We start from the raw sequence: 20021 nt of genomic DNA, 5'->3' as shown, positions 1-20021 counted from the left end.
TTAAATTTTGCTCCCTGGCCAAGAATTCCCAATTAGGAAACCATTTTACCTGCATTGACCCTGTCTATTCCTGTCAGTATTTTGTAAGTTTCAATGAGATCACCTCTTGATCTTCAAACAAAATGCCCAATTTGCCCAATCCCTCTTGTAGGAACATTCTGCTAACATTGAATATGGAACAGTACAGCATAGGGACAGGCCCTTCGGCCCACCATGTTGTGGTGACCATGATGCCAGTCCAAACTAATCCCATCTACCTACACATTGTCCATATCCTCCTGTTCCCTGCCTTTTCATGTTTCTGTCTATATATCTCTTAAATATTGCGATCGTATCTGTTTCTGCCACCTCTCCTGGCTGCATGTTTCATGCTCCAGCCTGTAGAAAACTTTTCTCTCACATCTCCTTTAAACTTTCCCCTCTCACTTTAATTCCCTGCCCCCTAGTAGTTGACATTCCCACCTTGTGAGAAAGATTATGACTGTCCATCCTATCCATGCTGCCCATAATTTTACATACCCCTAGCAGGTCAACACTCATCCTCCGACGTTCAAGTGAAAACAAATCAAATTGGTCCAATCTCTCCTTATAGCTAATAGACTCCAATCCAGGCAACATCCTGGTAAACCTCTTTCGCACCCTCTCCAAAGCCCCCTCATCTTTCTTATAATGTGGCGATCAGAACTACACACGATACTCCAGATGTGGACCAACTAAAGTCTTATACAGCTGTTACATGACTTGCCAACTTTTGTACTCAATGCCCCGACTGATGAAGGAAAGTATACCGTTTGCCTTGTTTATTACCTTATCCACACTTGTGTTGGCACTTTTAGGACGCAATGGACTTGGGACCCCAAGATCCCTCTTTATACCAATGCTCTTTAGGATCCTGCCATTAACTGTATACTTTCCTTTTTCATTTATAGAGTCATAGAGTGATACAGCATGGAAACAGACCCTTTGGTCCAACCAGTCCATGCTGAACATAATCCCAAACTAAACTAGTCCCTCCTCCCTTCTTCAGGCCTATATCCCTTCAGACCTTTCCTATTCACGTACTTATCCAAATGTCTTCTAAACATAATTGTACCCATCACCTCCTGCTTTCTTCGTTTAAAGGGTCATGAAATTTGGAATCCTTGCTTGCATGAAGCGGTCAATACACTGTTATTGAACGCATTCAAGATGGGGGTCCACAGACTAAGGGAACAGAGTATGAAAGCAGAGTTGAATTATTGGATGTTGAAGAAGAGTCATAGGATCTTGTGGTCTTTAGTTGCACAGGTTTCTATGGTCTTGTTTCAAACCCACATTTACCTGTAGTTTGCTGCCTTCATAATGGACAATAATAACAATCCATTCTCACCTGGTAGCAATGGCAGAACAAGATGATTCTCTGCTACCTTATACATGGAATAACATGGACTGGTCAGATAGTTGATTAAAACTTGGCAAAGCCCTCAATGAAACTCTGGCTCTCGTGCTTGTAATTCCAGAAGAAAGCTGTTCACACGTCCAGGGAACATATTGCAAGGGGTCACCATAGTTCAAAGAGGAGTTGGTCATTGGCACATCTTAATGTATGTCAATGGAAGGAGAAGGGGAGGGAGAGCTCATGGAGCGGGGGGAGGGGTGATCATCCAAACAATTCGCTCTAGGAGAGCATTACCCTTGGTTCCATTGTTAAGTAGTATCTTGGAGGCATGAAACACACAAGGGCATCATGTACACAAAGTATCAATATCTTTCCTTCTGTCATGTGGCATCATATTCCAGCGTATGAGTTAGAAGCAGGTATAGGCCGTTGGGTGCTCAAATGTGTTCCACCAAGGTCAAGACCGGACTCATCTGATTGCAATGCCATTACAACCCAACTCCCTGCCATTCACTTTGGTAGGAAAAATAAAAAAACTGTATTATTTAAAGGTGAACAACTGCAGAATTCTGTGGTTTAGATGGATCCAAACATTCTCGTGCATGACTGATAAAAAGTTAGTATGCAGTTACAGCAAGTGATTATCAAGTTGGCTAGAATCCTATCCTTTGTCACAAGAGGAATTGAAAATAAAAGAAAGGATGTTATACTCCAGTTACTCAGGACATTGGTGAGACCGCATCTCAAATACAGTGTGCAGTTTTGGTCTCCTTATTTAAGGAAGAATATGAATGTTTTGGAGGAGGTTCAGGGGAAAATTGATACCATACCAATACATTGATATATTTTCTTAAAAAGGGGGCCAAGTCTGTACGCAGTGTGCCACATGTAGTCTCACTAGTGCCCTGTAAACCTGTATCATAACCTTCATATCTTAGTACTCAATTTCCTGGCAATAAATGTGATATGATTTCAGACTCCTCAGGTCCTCTTTCTATTAAGGCTGCTCAATCGATGAATTAGATCAAGGCTAATCAACACCTTAACATCATCCTAGGGCAGTATAGGGGCTCAGTGGTTAGCACTGCTGCCTCACAGCACTGGGGACGTGGGTTCCATTCCATCCTTGAGTGACTGTCTGAGCAGAGTTTTCAGGTTCTCCCCGTGTCTATGTGGGTTTCCTCCAGGTGTTCTGGTTACCTCCCGTTGTCCAAAGATGTGCAGGTTAGGTGGGTTGGCAATACTAAATTGCTCCATCGTGTCCGGGGATGTGCAGGCTAGGTGAGTTAGCCGTGGGAAATGTGGGGTTAGGGTGAGTCTGGGTGGGTTGCTGTTCAGAGGATTGGTGCAGACTTGATGGGTTGAATGGCCTCTTTCTGCACTTTAGCGATTCTATGTTAACATCATTTACCCATTGCTGGCTCGTTTCCCTTAATGTCCTCATCTAACAAAGCTGATGTTTGCTGCCAAAAGATTTTGATTTCTTTAAAAGTATTCAAATTGGGAAAATTGAATAAAAAGTGATGAATAATAATTTATGGTTTGTCACCTCAATCGAACAGCAATCAAAAACCCACATGCTGCAGTTCCAAGGTATGAGCAATAGCAATTGAGCACAAAAGCATTTATGGAAAGCAAACATTCTCATAATTATCTTGCTCAGTCGCTTGAAAAAAGGGGCTAGGTACAAGTAATTAGTCTCATGATGACTGAAACCTAAAAGAATTGTTGACACATAGGATACTGAATCCAATCAGATTCAATAATTAAATTTGTGTCCATTTGATACTGTATGTGTTCAGCGTCTGTTGTTCATTAAGATGAACTGTGCTTGTGAATTATTGATAGCTGCTCCCTTTAATTTCCCTGCCAGAAATTAAACTGGTTCATAAATGGGTTTCCACAGTTAGAAAAGAATGAGACGGCCAAAAGTATCAGCAATGGTGTCACTCTGTTAGTCAGAAAGAATGATAGATGTGTAACATTTGCTGCATAGAGTGAAGAAGGCTTCAATCAAGTCCCTTTCCAAGTATCATTTGCTGCCCGTTGTCCAAATACTATATTCTACCTTATCACAACAGGAAAAAAACATTTTGGTTCTGTCAGGTGTTGAAAAATAATTAATAAATAACATGATACTGTGCAATTATGTTGATAGCAATGTTCCCTTTATGAATGAAACTAGATGGACCTAGATGGTACTAAGCTAGGTAATGGAAATGAAAACTGCTAACACAGCCCCATTGAACATTCAAAATCCTCCTTGTTATTCAATTTTTATTTTTTTCCTTGGAGTGCAGAAGACCAAGGGGAACCTGAGGGAGGTGTACAAAGTTATGAGGGGCATAGATAAGTTGAATAAGAAGAAATTTGTCCCCTCTAGAGGGGTTAATAACAAGATGGTACAGTTTTACAGTAAGGATCAGGAAGTTTGGAGGGACTTTGAGAAAATCTTTTAGAATTTTGAATATTTTGTTTTCTTAATGGTAAGTAATTTTTGATTCTGTTTTGTTTAAAAATTGTGCTTGCAAAGGAATATGAAACAGGTTACAAAAGACTTTAGGTATTGAATAACAAACATTATACTCAAACAAGGAGATAGTAAGAACTGCCGATGCTAGAGTCTGAGATAACACAGTGTAGAGCAGGAGGAACACAGCAGGCCAGGCAGCATCAGAGGAGCAGGAAAGCTAATGTTTCGTTTCAGGACCCTTCTGAAGGACCCGAAATGTCAGCTTTCCTGTTCCTCTGTTGCTGCCTGGCCTGCTGTGTTCCTCCAGCTCCACACTATATTATACTCAAACAATCCATTTTTGGAGATGTCACAACTCGCAGCCTCTGTTCTACTTATTGTTTCATCTCCTGCCAAGATGCCAAGGTGACAAGGGATGTTCAATAATTTTGCTGCGTTGGCAAATTGCTTACTCCTGTTGTAGTGTGGATATCTTTTACTCTTGTGTGTTTAGTTTGAGGTATCTGCGCAGCCTACACATTTTGGAGGGCAGGTTGTCAGTTTTTTTTGACAAACATGTTCATAAAACGGTGTGAAGGAAAACAACGGATGCACATTCAATCTTCTTTCTGGAAGTCAGAATTAACAGAAAAAAAAGGAAAATCCATAACCCAGGCATTCAGATTTTAAAATAAAAGGACTACATTTTTGGCCAGGAGCTGGAACCAAACCATGGAGCGAGTCTAATCTTGCAGTTCAGTGTTATCTGGAGTGCATAGCATGTGCAAAACAGGCATGTCTACCCATGGTAGGGTTACAGTGCATGCTTTATTACCTTTGTTGAAGAAAAATGTGAGTTTGATGAAATAAGTAGAATTCCTTTTTTACTGCCCATGTTGGTTTGTTCTCTGTGAGATAAAATAGCAGAGTGTGGAGTCACCCATTTAAGACAGAGATGAGGGGGGATTTCTTCACTTATAGGTTTTGAATCCATGGAACTCTTTACTGCAGAGGCTGTGTTGTTAAGCATATTCGATGCTGAGATAGACAGGTTTTTAATCAGTAAGGGGAATCATGGGTTATGGGAGAAAGGCAGGAAAGTGGAGTTGAGGATTATCAGATAAACTATGATCTCATTGAATGGAAGAGCAGAGTCAATGGGCTGAATGGCCATTCTGCTTCAACATCTCAGGTATTTGCCTCACAAATACATTCTGAAAGACTGGAGAAAAATTTAAGAGTGTATATTTTAAGGAACCATACCCAATTCCAATCAGTTATAGTAACCTTCAGCTACTAAATCAAGTTCTTTTCTCGTTTACTCAATCTCCTGAGGATAAATGGTAATCATGAATATATCATCAATACTGATCAATGTGGTTACTTCCACCCTTTTCATTTGTAAAGCTTTTCAATTGTGTTTTCAGGAATTTCATACAGACCTAAACGTTTACACTGTGATAGAAAGTTACTTTCCAGGTTTGTCATCAAGCATCAGGCATTCTGTCAGAAAAGTGCCCAGTGACACTTGGAACAGTTTGTTTAACGAAGGCTCAGAGGGAATTCATGATCAAGTGCTTCCAGGGGCAGGGAGTAAGTCTTAAGCATATAGTCAATAATTTTCTGAACATCAATAATAATTGTTAGAAGTATAAATTGTTCTGAGATGCAGAGCTCACCTGGAATGATAGGCCATGTTATCCTGGTGCATTGGTGAAGAGTTTTCCACAATTACACTCAAAGGATATTCTCAAGCAGACAATTAATTTGTGAGGAACCTTTTCCCAAAAGGGAGTTGTAATGGAAGACCCATTGGGATTGCTTTGATGTTGTCGGAAGTAACCCAGTCAATAAGATTATGTTTACAAGAAGCACACACCAGGATGAATAACATTGAGCTTTAAATTGTGAAAGTATTGGCAAGCCTTAAATGATCCAGCTTTGTCAAAGAACAGGCTTTCACATCTCTGTCGAAGGAATATTTATCTTCATCAAAGATGCTACATAACTACAAATTGTGATTGTCCATTCCATGACTCAGCACTGCAGCTCAGTAGTTGGCACTGCTGTCTTACAGCGCTGGGGATCCGGGTTCAATTCCACCCTCGGGTGACTGTCTGTGTAGAGTTTGCACATTCTCCCCGTGTCTGTGTGGGTTTCCTCCGGGTGCTCCGGTTTCCTCCCACAGTCCAAAGATGCGCAGGCTAGGTGGATTGGCCATGCTTAATTGCCTATAGTGTTCAGGAATGTGTAGATTAGGTGGGTTTATAGGAGGATGTATCTGGGTGGGATGCTCTATGGGTCGGTGTGAACTTGTTGGGCCGAAGGGCCTGTTTCCACACTGTAGGGATTCTATGTGCAGGTTAGGTGGATCGACCATGCTAAATTGTCCCACAGTATCCAAGGATGTGCAGGCTACATGGGTGAGCAATGGGAAATGAAATAGATATAGAAATGGGGATAGGGTGGGGCTGGGCCTGGATGGGATGCTCGTTGGAGGGTCAGTGCAGAATCGGTGGGCTGAATGGCCACTTCCTGTACGGTACGGATTCTATGGTTCATTTAGAGAAATATGTAGTGTAACGTTTGGAATGAGGTATAAAAGATAATGATGCTTCAGTATATATTTCAGGACTGAACGTCTGAGAGCCAGAGAATCTGGATTTAAGGAAATTGGGGATAAAACAAAACTAAAAGTCACATAAGATGAAAGCTTTCTCCAACAAATAATTAGCATTTGGAAAAGTGTATTGTCTTTGAGTTGTGGGAACATATTCAAGGGTAGCTTTCAAAAGGAATTTGATAAATAGTTGAAGGAGAAGGACTCACAGGGATTTGGGAAGAATAAGATAAGATAAGGAACTGAATTGTTTATAAAACAACAGTGCGGACTCAGTGGACAGAATGGCCTACAACCCTCCTCCTTATCCAGTGGTTGTAAGATTAGGAAGTCATTGTTATTGTTTTTCAATTTTCTTTCTAATTACAAAATTACTCATTCTGCTATTTGTTTCAGATAAATATTTGAGGCTAAGGTCGTTTTTGTAACCTTGTACTGGATGTTTCTTCAAACAAAATGCAAACACAATGATATAAAATTCACCGTCTGCCCAAAAAAACCCAAAAGCAATACTTGCTCTCGGGTGAACAGCTCACATTGCACTTTGATTATGATCAAGATTAATAGCAGAAAGCCATTCTTGAGCATGTACAGAAGAAACACACCAACCTTGACCTTGCATGCTTGCAACCTGCTGTATTTTCCTCCATGGTTACAAATAACAACCTGTTTTGGGATACAGTTGTGCAAACAAAAGAGCACTACTTGAACAGAGACATTGTCCTTCTCATTAACACTGGATGTTATGTGACTGCTTTAGTTTTTGTGTTACTAGCACAATGAAGGGGTCTGATGTCAGCAATTGAAAATTTTGTGTTGTTCTTCCAAATTACAATCTTGCTAATGAGCGATTTTAGTGTTATCTCTCTGAGGCTGGACAGGATGAACAGTGTAATGGAGAAGGCCAATCTGTCAGGATTAAAGATAACTGTAGCTTTGAAATGCAAAGTGGTAAATTTCAATCTTTGAACGCAGAACTGGCATGAATGAGTGCAGCTCCAACAATTCTCAAGAAAATTGACACCGCCCAGAACAAAACAGCTAGCTTGATTGGCACCTCATACACCATCCTTAACACCAACCCCTTCAGCATTGACACAGAGTGGCAGCAGTGTGTATCATATACAATGTGCACTGCAGCAACGAGTGAAATCTCCTTTTGACAGCACCTTCCAAACCTGCAAACTCTCCGGCTAAAAAGGGGCAGCAGGTACATGAGAAAACCACCAACTATTCATCCAAGTTCACCTCCATACCACGCACCATCCTCGTTTTGAACTATTTTGCTAATTCTTCACTGTTATTGGTCCAAAATCCTGTAAGTCCCTTCCTACCAGCAACATGGCGCACCTACAGATTATGGAGTGCAGTTGTTCAAGGCAGCTGCTCTCTTCCACCTTCTCAAGAACAATTAAACTGATCAAGGTAATGATGTCCCATCCCGTGAACACATTTAAAAAAACTGTCTCTATCATCCATAAATGGATTCAAAATTAGCAATTACTATTATACTTTGAAAGTGATTGAATGGAAGAAGTAATGAAACATTTCATGCGTTCTGCAAATATTTTGTGTTATGAACAAAGATACTCAATAATCCAGCCTGCTGCATGTCTGCCAATTGGTTTCTCCTGAACAAAGACAATAGTGTCCTGGTTAACATCAAAACCTGTGAATGAAATGCAAGGAATAGATTGCAATGCCTCACCTATTTGTAAAGACTTTGCTGTAGTTGTAAACTTGGATCTCCAAAATCTCATTTCCATCAATGTTACTGGCAATAGGCCATTGGAAAGTCTGTGAATAACAAAGAGGGATTAAAATTAGTCTGGCTTGTCTTAATATTTCCATTTATCTGGCTATGAAAGGAAAATGATGAGCATTAGATTATGAGCAATTAAAATCCAGGATTTTGATTAACTGAAGACAAGGTTATGGCACATGATAAATCTTCCTCTGATTCAGCTACAAAGTGCAATCATAATACAGTCAGAATAAAAAAAACACAAATTGTAAAGTTACCCACTCACATTTTATAGCTAACTGCAATTAATACCCCTTTGCAAACTCCTTATTGTTTTGTATTTTCTTTGAATCTCTTGATCCACTACGTGAAGCCCACAAACATTGACAAGGAGGTTGCATTCTGATTATAGATCCTAAAAATTAACTTTACAAGCAGAATCTAATAGGGACCTAGACAATGTGGGTCTATGGCAAGAAATCTGGAAGAATCGAGTGGGAAGTCCAGTGAGGCAGTTCTTGACATTTGTTGGCATTTTCAAACAAAGTTCCAGGTGTCAAGATGAGATTCTTCTGAGGAAATGGCAAAATGCCTACTAATGGGGAATATTAATTGAAATTGATCTCAATGACAACAGGGGAGGTGATGGCCAGTGTATTATCATCATCGGACTGTTAATCCAGACACAAATTATGCTGCCCAGGTTCGAATTGCTGCCATGGTAGATGGTGAAATTTGCATTTGAAAAAAAATCTGGAATTAAAAGTGTAATGATGTCCATGAATCCATTGTCAATTGCTAGAAAAACCCATCTAGTTCACTAATGTCCTTTAGGGAAGGAAACTGCCATTCTTACCTGGTCTGGCCTACATGTGACTCCAGACCCACAGCAATATGGCTGACTCTCAACTGCCCTCTGGGTAATTAGGGATGGGCTGTAAATGCTGGCCTAACCAGCGATGCCCTCATCCTGTGAATGAATAAAAGAAAAACAACATGCCCATGCCCTTGATAGAAAGCTGCTAATGAGTATGATGATCAGCCTGGCTTTCTGTCTGCATTGAACACCAAGGCATGACAGACCGATTAAAAGACTTTAAGGACAGGCTGAGGGGTCAAAACACAAAAAGCAAAACTAGGCAGAGATGGTGTGAGCATCCAGGTATGTGCAAAGTGACATTTTAAAAAAACTTTTGGACAGGTACATGGATGGGAAGGGTTTAGGGAGATATGGACCAAATGCAGGCATTTGGAGCTAGCAAATGGGCAGCAAGGTCAGCATGGACCAGCTTGGGCTGAAGGGCCTGTTTTCATGCTGTATTACTCTATGACCCTATCTTCGCGTTATACTTAACATGCATGTAGTCCCTCTATCCAATTTATTTATACAGATTGTAAATACTTGAAGTCCAAGCACTGGTCCTTGTGACATTTCATGAGTTACAGCTTGTCAACTCAAAAAAAGATTAATTTATCCGTATTCTTTTCTTCCTGCTAGCTAACTCGTCCTTTGTTGATGCTAATATGTTACCCCTTACACCTTTGTTGAGACATCTTATCAAATGCCTTTGATATTACACTACATCTACTGGTTCCCTTTATTCCCCTCTTTGTAACTTCTCCAAAAAAACTCTCGCTGAGAGCTGTTGGGCAGGAAAACCAGCCACAAGACTGAAATAACGCCACAAAGGCTGGTATCCCATCACCAAGCCACCCTTTATTTACACATGGAAAGTCCTTGACGCTGATCCAGCTTCCTCAGAGCCAGCTCTCAGAGTGAGCAGAACCCCTGACACTCCTGTTTATATCTGTCAGCCAGGGCTCACTGATTGGGCCAGGTTAACAGCTCCAATCAGGGAACTCATATACTGTGATATCCACCTGGCCGACCTTGTTACAATCACACCAAAGACAGTAGCAGCAGTGTCTACCATTGACAAGACGCACTGCAGTAACTCACACAGATTCCTCAGACAGCATCTTCCAACCCGTGACCTCTGCCTCACTGAAAGACAAGGGCAGCAGAAACATGGGAATAGAACCACCTGCAAGTTCCCCTCCAAGCCACACATCACCCTGACTCGGAACGATATCACTATTCCTTCACTGTCATTGGGTCAAAATCCTGGAGCTCCCTTCCAACTGCTCTATGGTGTATCTAAACTTAGAGGTTCAAGAAAGCAGCTCATCACTACCTTCTCGAGAACAATTAGGGACAGCCATCAATGCCCACAACTTATACAGCGGTAAAATGAGGCACTCGTGAGAGTTTGTGTCCTGTTGTTGTGACGAAAGACGATGGTTGAAGCTTCAAAATGAGGGAGGGAGGGATACAGTATTTTTATATCACATCAATGAGGAGAAGTCTTGATTGGTAGAACAAAGACCAAAGGCTTCATTCAGAGATTGGACTAGGTAAAATACTCCTTTACCTCATGGTCCACAGGCTGCAATAAAAAGTACTAATTTGCTGGAAACAGAAACAGTTACCCCCAGTTTTGTGAGCCTTATAGCAGAGAGGGTAAATGAAAGATTTGACATAATGTGGAACACACTGTCTGAGTGATAGAGACAAATTCAGTAATAATTTTTAAAAGGCAATGGATGAATACTTGAAAGAAAAGAAAACCTTACCTTCATAGAATCATGGAGACATACAGCACAGGAACAGACCCTTTGGTCCAACTCGTCCATGCCGACCAGATATCCTAAATAAAGCTAGTCCCATTTGCCAGTATTTGGCCCATAGCCCTCTAAACCCTTCCTATTCATATGCTCATCCAGATGCCTTTTAAATGTTGTAATTGTACCAGCTTCCACCACTTCCTCTGGCAGCTCATTCCATACATGCACCACCCTCTGTGAAAAAGTTGCCTCTTAGGTCCTTTTTATATCTTTCCCCTGTCACCGAAAACCTATGCCCTCTAGTTTTGGACTCCTGTACCCTGGAAAAAGACCTTAGCTATTCACCCTGTCCGTGCCTCTCATGATTTTAAAACCTCTATAACATCACCGTTCAACCTCGTCCAGTCTATTCGGCCTCTCCCTGTAGCTCAAACCGTCCAACCCCGGCAACATCCTTGTAAATCTTTTCTGAACCCTTTCAAGTTTAACAGTATCTTTCCTATAGCAGGGAGACCAGAATTGAACGCAGTATTCCAAAAGAAATTCACAAAAGTGTCCTCACCAATGTCTTGAACAGCTGCAACATGCCATCCCAATTCCTATACCCAATGCACTGACCAATAAACGCCTTCTCACTATCCTGTCTACCTGTGGCTCCACCTTGAAGGAACTATGAAACTGCAATCCAAGGTGTCTTTGTTCAGAAACACTCCCCAGGATCTTACTATTTAGTGTATAAGTCCTGCCCTGATTTGCCTCACTGAAATGCAGCACCTCACAATTATCTAAATTAAACTCCGTTTGCTACTCCCTAGCCCATTGGATAAGGTCCTGGTGTACTCTGAGATAACCTTCTTCACTCTCCATTACACCACCATTACAGTTTGATGAGGAAAGGACAGGGGAATGGAACTAAGTGGATGGTTCTTTTAAACAGCCAGCACAGGCAGGACTGACTGATTGATCTCCTTCTGGGAATCCAGATTATTCACATTGAGCTTTGAGTCTAATAAGACCGCTACATCTCATTTAGTTGCATCCTTACATAATTCAACACAATCCATCATGCATGCTTCCTCGTTATTTTACTGGCAGACAGTGTTTAATTGCATGTTGTTGTTGATGAACTTTCCATTACGTTTCATTTCCATGGGCAATACATTTACATTTGTGTACATCAAATGTCATCAAACATTATTCACTCTGAATTCCCATAGCGTTCTGCTTAATGAGTCAGCTTTCACATGAAATTTTTTCAAATGCTTTTTGGAAGTTTAGGTGGATTTGTTAGTTAATAAACGCTCATAATGTTTAGCATTGCAATTCAGATCGGCTTTGTTTATAGGCTAAGCAATGAGAAGCCATGGCTTAGAGGAATGTAATGGCACATCGCTTGACTTGCTGTAAATAGTCATCAAAGTCATCTCCTTTTCTCATTCTCAAATTGGGTGTATTTGGAGCTGTTCAAATTTTTAAATTAATAATATAGAATGAGAAAGCCACTATTCTTGAAAGCAATAATTTGGGGTCACTTTGCTGAACATTTAAAAATAACTTTCAAAACATGTGAATTCAAATGTAACTTGACAGTGGTTAGTGCTCAGGGTCATAGCCAGGCTATTGCAAGGAATGCGCTATGTTAAGCTAACAATCTCTTGTAGACTATTCATGTTTAGAACACAACAAATCAGGACAGATCTTTGATTCATCTTTGGACCAACACTGTCATGAGGTCAGGGGGTGGGTGGGCCTGTTGAAACCCAAGCTGAGTATCTGTAAGCAGGTTATTATGAGTATATGAGACACTTTTCATTACTTTGCTGATAATCGAGAGTTGACTGATGTGACAGCAAATGGCTGATTTTTGTGCACCAGACAACTCTAAAAATTGCCTGCACTGCCTGCAGTGAGCCAGCCCCTTAACCTTCCTTCTAAGTCCCCTGTTCCCCACTCCTCATCACTTCAAAGCTGAAAAAGCCTCCAAGCCCACATCACTTCCTGTGGTCCTGGGACCTTCACAATCCTGAGACTGTGGGGTTTTGGGGGAGGGGGTGAGAGATGGTACTCTGGGTTCTGGGGTGTGGGAGGTGGGACCCTGCAGTTTTGGGGGGTGGGAGGTGGGGCAGGGTTTTGTGATGGGTCGTGGAACAAACAGCCATGGCTTCCTTTGAAACACTGCTTCTGTTTGATGTGGTTGGTGGGGCATCATATGTGGGGAACTGGGGCAGGTTGTGGCTTCGTGAGATCTCCTCCACATCTGTCATACATTGAGCTCTCCTGGAAGGGTCAGCTGAGTGGGGGCGGTTCCTGCAGCTTTCCCCCTTTTGTTGCTGAATGTGGGACTTTTTCGATGGCATCAGAGTTCCTGCCTCTGGTGCTCCCAGAACGCTAACATGATAGATGTATCCATCCAGGTACCAAAGGTTCCCCTATCACAAGCTGATGTAAACAGGTTATCCTGTCCTCTTCCTTTGGATCAATGTGCTCAGAGTCCTCTCTCCGAGCACAGGGCATGCCCAGTTTTGCTGGAATGTGTTTTGGTGGCTTAAAGTGAATTCAGAAATTCCAATGGGACCAGATCTTCAGATTATAAGAAACAGGAACAGAAGTAGGTTACTTAGCCTGCTGCACCATTCAATAAGGGCTGGTCTGAATGTAACTTCACATCCACTCTCCTGCATATTGCCCATATTCTCTCCCATGGCACCTAAATGACAAACCTGAGGACTTACCGTTTGTGATTGGTGTCCCATTAGAGGACATTGTGAATCATTTTACCATAGCTGTTTAATCATGTTTCTGTTAAATACTGCAATGTTTCTGTGGTGAGAAAACAGAGTTAACATTTTGGGTCCAGTTCTTCAGAATGATTAGTAGCTAGCTAAAGGTGGTATCTCTGCTGAAGATGGGGAAGTGGGGAGAAGAGGAAGTGAATAACTGGAGATGGAGCCCAGAGAGAGAGATATATAGAGATGGTTGGACAGTCTTTCTCTGGGCTCTATTTCTACTTAGTTGCTTATTCCTCTCTTCCACAAACCCCTATCCAACTTCTGTCTGTCTTCAGCATAGATACCACCTTTTGCTAGCTACTAATAGTTCTGGAGAAAGGTCACTGGACCCAAACATTAAGGTGGCTGAAGAAGGTGGCTGTTAGTCTACTAATCAAGTTAATTCCTTCCTGAAAATCAACCAAGCTCTCAGCCTCTAACTTTCCCATGAATACTGTGCTTGTTTTTAATGCCCCATTACCCGCCCAGTCTTTGCCACCTGCCTTGGGCAGTAGATATTATTCTCCGTCAGATGAACTTCTAGATTTGTCTCTAAAATACTCGAAAGTCAAATGTTCTGTCATATGTTCGGAGAACTATATACCATCTGTTATTATAGTAAAGGCTGTTCCCTCAGGCTTAATCAATCTGACATAACACTGGTGTTGGCACTATTCCCTGAGTTAAGCACATTTAACAGCATTTAGGAAGATAGTTACATGGATGAATGTTCAGATAAATAGCATGGGAAAAATATTGAATCCCAACTTATCATTTTAGACCACGAGGTGTTGATTATCGGCCTCCCTCTACTGAAATACAGTGAATGAACTAATTAAACAAGTGAAAGTAAGTATACGTTTGGAATAATGTTTTGGGTATTAATTGATTAAATTCTTATAAACTTTCCAACTCAGAACTAGAAAGGTTTGGATTTGTGTCAATTTCCACAATAATCCGTACAATAAAGCCTCATCAAGCACTGCCTCTAGATGAGGAACTGAACCAAGGCTTATTTGTTTATTCTGGTTAGCAGTAAACAGATCTTCTGCTTGCTCCCTTCAATAAGGCAATGGCAAATCCAGAACAAAAACAGAAGTTGCTGGAAAAGCTCAGCAGGTCTGGCAGCATCTGTCAAGAAAAAATCAGAGTAACGTTTTGGGTCCAGTGACCCTTCCTCAGAACAGATGCATCATGGTGGGGTCATGGTCCAGGGTAAGATAGGAGGAGGTATCTGAGAGCTAGCACTCGGCCTCTGCAATGTAGAGGTCAGTACGCCAGACTACAACAGCACAACCCTTATGGCAAATCCAGTCCAGGTTATTGCCTGCCTTTGTAGATCACTCTTTAGTTGGCAGTACCTGGCAGCAGATATTGGGTTCCAAACATGTTTCTGTTCCAGTCAGGGTCTTTGTACATCAAAATAGGACCATGTCAATGACAATGTCCCAGAGTGGGGGTTCAGGACCCAGGAACGATCCAGTTGTCAGGTTGCCAATGGCAGATTGAAGCTCTAGACCATGGTAGTGAATAATAAGGCTATCATTATGGTGCTTAGACTTCCTGACCCAGGATGGTGCTGTGAACATAAAGGATTAAATTGCAATTGTACAGTGTCGTTAATTGTAGAATATAATTAACACCAGGATGGATAATTGGTGATTGAATAAGGCTGGAAATGGAAGGAATTGTGACAAGTGCATGTTTGACTGTGACAAAATCAACTGCAGTGAAGATGACCTTTAACCTTTTGTGTTCTTCAGGCAGCAATCAACATGTGATGTTCAGGAAACTGTCAGTATGTTTAATCAACCATATGGGGAAAACACACAGAACAAAATACTACAACAACAATGTCATGTGAGACACTTTGTTAAAAATGAGCACATGGTCCTTTACATAATGAAAGTAAGTATAACGTTTCAGAGATGAAATCTTGAAAGTCTTTGGTATACATGCTCAACAGCAATATTATTTTTAATTCAATATTCCCTCTTTCTAAAATCTGACCACCACTTCTCTTTACCTGCTGAATTTGTATAATTTTCCTACTACATCATTACATCTGTGTTACCTTATCTGAACACTGTATATGAATTATTTGATTTACTCTGTGAAGGTATCTCTTGAACAGAACACCATTATTTTACTCTATATAATGCACATATCTTGAGCCATATACTTAAGAAACATTAAACTAGAATAAAAGAGTTTATAGTAAAGCATTTTAAAAGAAGTATTTCTATAGAAAGAAGTGCATTTTATATTGCAACAAAATAAAATGGTAATCTTAGAATCCCTACAGTGTGGAATTAGGCTCTTCGACCCAACAAGTCAACACCAACCCACAGAGAATCCCACCCAGACCCATGCACCTATAATCCACCCAATCTATACATCTCTGAACACTACAGGGAAATTTAGTATGACCAATCCACCTAGCCTGCACATCTTTGGATTGTGGGAGGAAACACACGCAGACACAGGGAGAATGTGTAAAATCCACACAGACAGTTGCCCAAGGGTGGAATTGAACCTGGTTCCCTGGCGCTGTGAGGCAGCAATGCTAACCACTGAGCCACCATGCTGCATTAAAAGATAGACCTTGGAGGATGCTTGGATCATGCTATTATGGATGTGCTATCCTGGGCGAATTCGTGTCGTTCTTTGTCCGTGTGTATTGAGACCAGTGAGAATTGGTTGTGTCTCTTGGTGGTTAGTTGGTGTTCGTGTGTCCTTTTTGTCAGTTTTCTTCCAGTTTGGCCTATGTAATGTTTCTCACAGTCCTTGCATGGTATTTTGTATGTTATATTATTGTATATTAATATACAATATTAACTAATATGCAATATTGACCAATTCTCATTGGTTTCAATATCTATGAACAAAGAAGGACACGAATTCGACTGGGACATAATAGCACAAGCCAAACAGAGACATGCCAGGGAATTCCTGGAGGCCTGGCATTCCAAACGGAACTCCATCAACAAACACACTGAACTGGTACTGATACAAAACCACTGAAAAACCGAACCGGAAGTAATGCCAACCACCCCAGCAAACCGAGGCATATAAATAACAAGCGGGACAGAACACTAACGCTTCACCAGAGGCGCACTGACAATGTTACCTAGCAGGGTGACGAAACGTCTGCAACCAAACACACCGGCTCAGTGAGCAAGTCTACAACCTCATCCACAACCCAAGCTACAAATCTTCTCAAAACCTGTTTTGGGCAGTGCTAAAATGCACCACTGCTCTTCCAGGCCTTTTAAGAGCGTTGCTCAGTTAGTTACTTTCTGGATTACTGTTTTTCTGTCTTCTGTCTTCCTGTGTCATAAAACACCTCTTTTTTTAAAAATTTACTCATGTGATAAAGGCTGGGCCAGCATTTATTGCCCATCCCTAATTGCTAAGATGGCAGTTGAAAGTCAACTGCATTGCTGTGGGTCTGAAGTGAAGTAGACCAGACCAGGTCAGGACTGCATTTTCCTTCCTGAAAGGACATTAATGAACCAGATGGGCTTTTCCCTGACAATTGGCAATGGTTTCAAGGACATTGTTAGACTTTTAAAAATTGAATTCAAATTTCACCATCTGCCATGGCAGGATTTGAACCCAGGTCTGCAGAACATTACAGCAATAATACCACTAGGCTGTTGCTTCCCTCTTATTGTAAGTCAATAGCCCATATTCCCCCACTTCTACCCTTTATTAAATCACTGAAGTATTCACCTGAAGGGTTTCTTAAAATCTAAAGTTTCAATTAAGCACAAATAAACAAATTTCCTGACAACACATTGACACTCAGAGAACTCAAAAAATGAAACTAAAACTGTGTCCTTCCCTTCTTAATCCACAGAATATAGAAATCAAACCTAAACCTACGCATGGTTCGTCCATTTTAGGACTCAAGTTTGTTAATAACAACAAAATAATCACATGAATCTTCAGCACATTGAACAGCTATGTAAATGTAGAGAATCCACTATGATTTTACCAAGGATTACAACAGTCAAAGGATGATGAAAATATTTTTACAAATGACAGAAATAAATAAATATGTATGGTACAGCCTGAGGCGAGGGCGGCGGCTCTGTGTTCGTGTGGGAGGGGCAGAGAGAGAGAGAGAGAGAGAGAGAAAATCACAACAAATCCATCACAGTGTGAGCTCCAGTGGCTACTTTCTAGAGCTATTATACATTAAAATTGATACATTGAGAATATTTGTGTGCTTTTCAATTGTTCAAGCTATAGCCTGGGAATCATCAGGAACTACTGGTTGAGGATAGAAAGCAAAGAGTAATAAAGATTAGTTGTTTGCCAGATCAAAGTAAGAATTGTTTTTCTGATCAAAGATATATTTACATATGGAATTATTATATTGGGCATAATTTTAAAGATTGATGAAACGAAACGCTGAAATCTAGGTAGGTCTGAGAAGGGTAGGAGTAGAATTCGAGAGGACAGCTCCAGACCAGGGAAATGGGTGATAGCTGTTCACAGGGGTCAATGTGTCCTCCCTCTCCCATCATCGAGGGCACTTCTTAATATTTTCTTGAGGGGTGCTTTGATATTGAGAGGTTACTTATAGGTTTTCAGGGGCTCCTTTTTCTTTTTTTTAACAAACTTCATTATTAGGCGTACAGTTTTTTTTTAGTAACATTACCTTCTATATTTGTACTGACAATATTGAGACCTGATCAGAAATGCAGTAAAAAGAATTCAATGATATATTAGGACATTAGTACCACTCCACTCCACATAAGAAAGCATTAATTTCAATCCTCATAGTATTTAAATTGGCATGATAAGACAGTCATAAGTTAGCAAAAAAATGTTTTTCTCGACAAAAATAAGAACCTGACAAACACCTATACACAAAAAGGCACCATCATAAAGACACCTTCTTAGACTGGGGTGCGGTCTGAACAGTTGTATGCTTGTGTATACTAAATAAAAACCAAAAGAACTGCAGATGCTGGAAATCAGAAACAAAATCAGAAATTGCTGGAACATTCTGAAGAAGGGTCACTCGATCCGAAATATCAACTCTGATTTCTCTCCACAGGTGTTGCCAGACCTGCTGAGCTTTTCCAGCAATTTCTGTTTTTATTTCTGCATGCTTGTCTTTAACATTTTGTCTTCAAGTATCCTGCAAGAGATTGTTAGGAAACAGTTCCTCTAATTGTCTTGAGATGTTTTGCTGTGGTCAACTGGGTAATGGGGTGCCTTTGAAACAGTAGTTTAGATCCTGCCATTTTCTAGCCACTGTGATGAACCAGGGGTCAATTAGCTCAGTCAGTTGGACAGCTGGTTGGCAATGCAGAGTGATGCCAGCTGAGGTTACACCTTCTAACGTGAGGTGTGATGATCCTCAGGTTAAACCACCATCAGTTCTTTCTCTCTTTCTCTCTGTCTCTAATGACAGAGCAGTCCTATGGGACTATAGCAAAGTTACCTTGACCAGTGTTTTTGATAGTGTTGTTTGAGAGGCAAATGTTGGCCGAAGGACTAACAAAAACTTTCCAGTTCTTAATTCATATGCAATCAAATATTTTACTTCCACATTGGAGGGCAGTTGGGTCTTTGATTAATGTCTCATTAGAAAGATAGTAACTCTTGTAAGTGTCAGCATAAATTGCACACTCAACAGCAATGAAATAAGGCTGGAATTTACAGCTTTCTGATTTGGAAATGAGAAAGAGTATTACCACTCAGTGAAGGTTGGCCTAATAGACCCATTCTTTTGCAGAAATATTACAAACAAGGTGTTTTTGATATGGGATAGCAAGAACTGCAGATGCTGGAGTCAGAGATAACAAAGTGTGGAGCTGGAGGAACACAGCAGACCAGGCAGCATCAGAGGAGCAGGAAAGTTGATGTTTCAGGTCAGGACACTTCTTCAGAAATTCTTCAGGGATTATTTTATGAGCAAAGGCTAAACTCACTGGAGCTTAGAAGAATGAGAGGTCATCTCATTGACATATTTCAGATTATGAAGGGGCCTGCCAGGGTCAATGCGGAGACGATGTTCCCTTGCATGAGAGAGCCTAGGACCAGTGGGAATAATCTCAGAATAGAGGGGCACCAATTTAAGACTGAGATGGGCAGAAATTTCTTCTCTCAGTGGGTTAAAAGTCTTTGAAACTCCATGCCACAGAGAGTCGCGAGGGCGGAGTCCTTGTGTATATTTAAGGTTGATACACAGAGATTCTTGATCAGGAGGGAAATTCAGGATTATGGGGAAAGGGAAGACTTGAGGAGTGTTGGATCAGCTCTGATCCTATTGAATGGCAGCAGAGGCTCGAGGGGCCGAATGGCCTACGCCTTTTCCTATTTTGTATGGTCTTATGATTTTATAACTGGGGTGAAGGGAGCCTGCTGTGGAGATAGAACCCCTTTTCCTTAGAGTTTTGATCAGCTGACTTCAG

At 41.0% G+C, this 20021-nt stretch overlaps 1 protein-coding gene across 1 annotated transcript in view; it reads right to left on the bottom strand.

Moving 5' to 3' along the window:
- otofa (otoferlin a) overlaps positions 1-20021 on the bottom strand; it is a 323207-nt gene that overhangs the window by 244847 nt on the left and 58339 nt on the right. Inside the window, exon 3 of the mRNA XM_048597126.1 lies at positions 8159-8247. Within this exon, the coding sequence (XP_048453083.1) occupies positions 8159-8247 (89 nt within the window). The remainder of the gene's footprint in view (positions 1-8158; positions 8248-20021) is intronic.

Source organism: Rhincodon typus, chromosome 5, assembly GCF_021869965.1.
Source record: "Rhincodon typus isolate 14 chromosome 5, sRhiTyp1.1, whole genome shotgun sequence".
Taxonomy (NCBI): Eukaryota; Metazoa; Chordata; class Chondrichthyes; order Orectolobiformes; family Rhincodontidae; genus Rhincodon; species Rhincodon typus.
The sequence above is the reverse complement of the archived record's forward strand: the minus strand, read 5'-3'. Positions and strand labels throughout refer to the sequence as shown.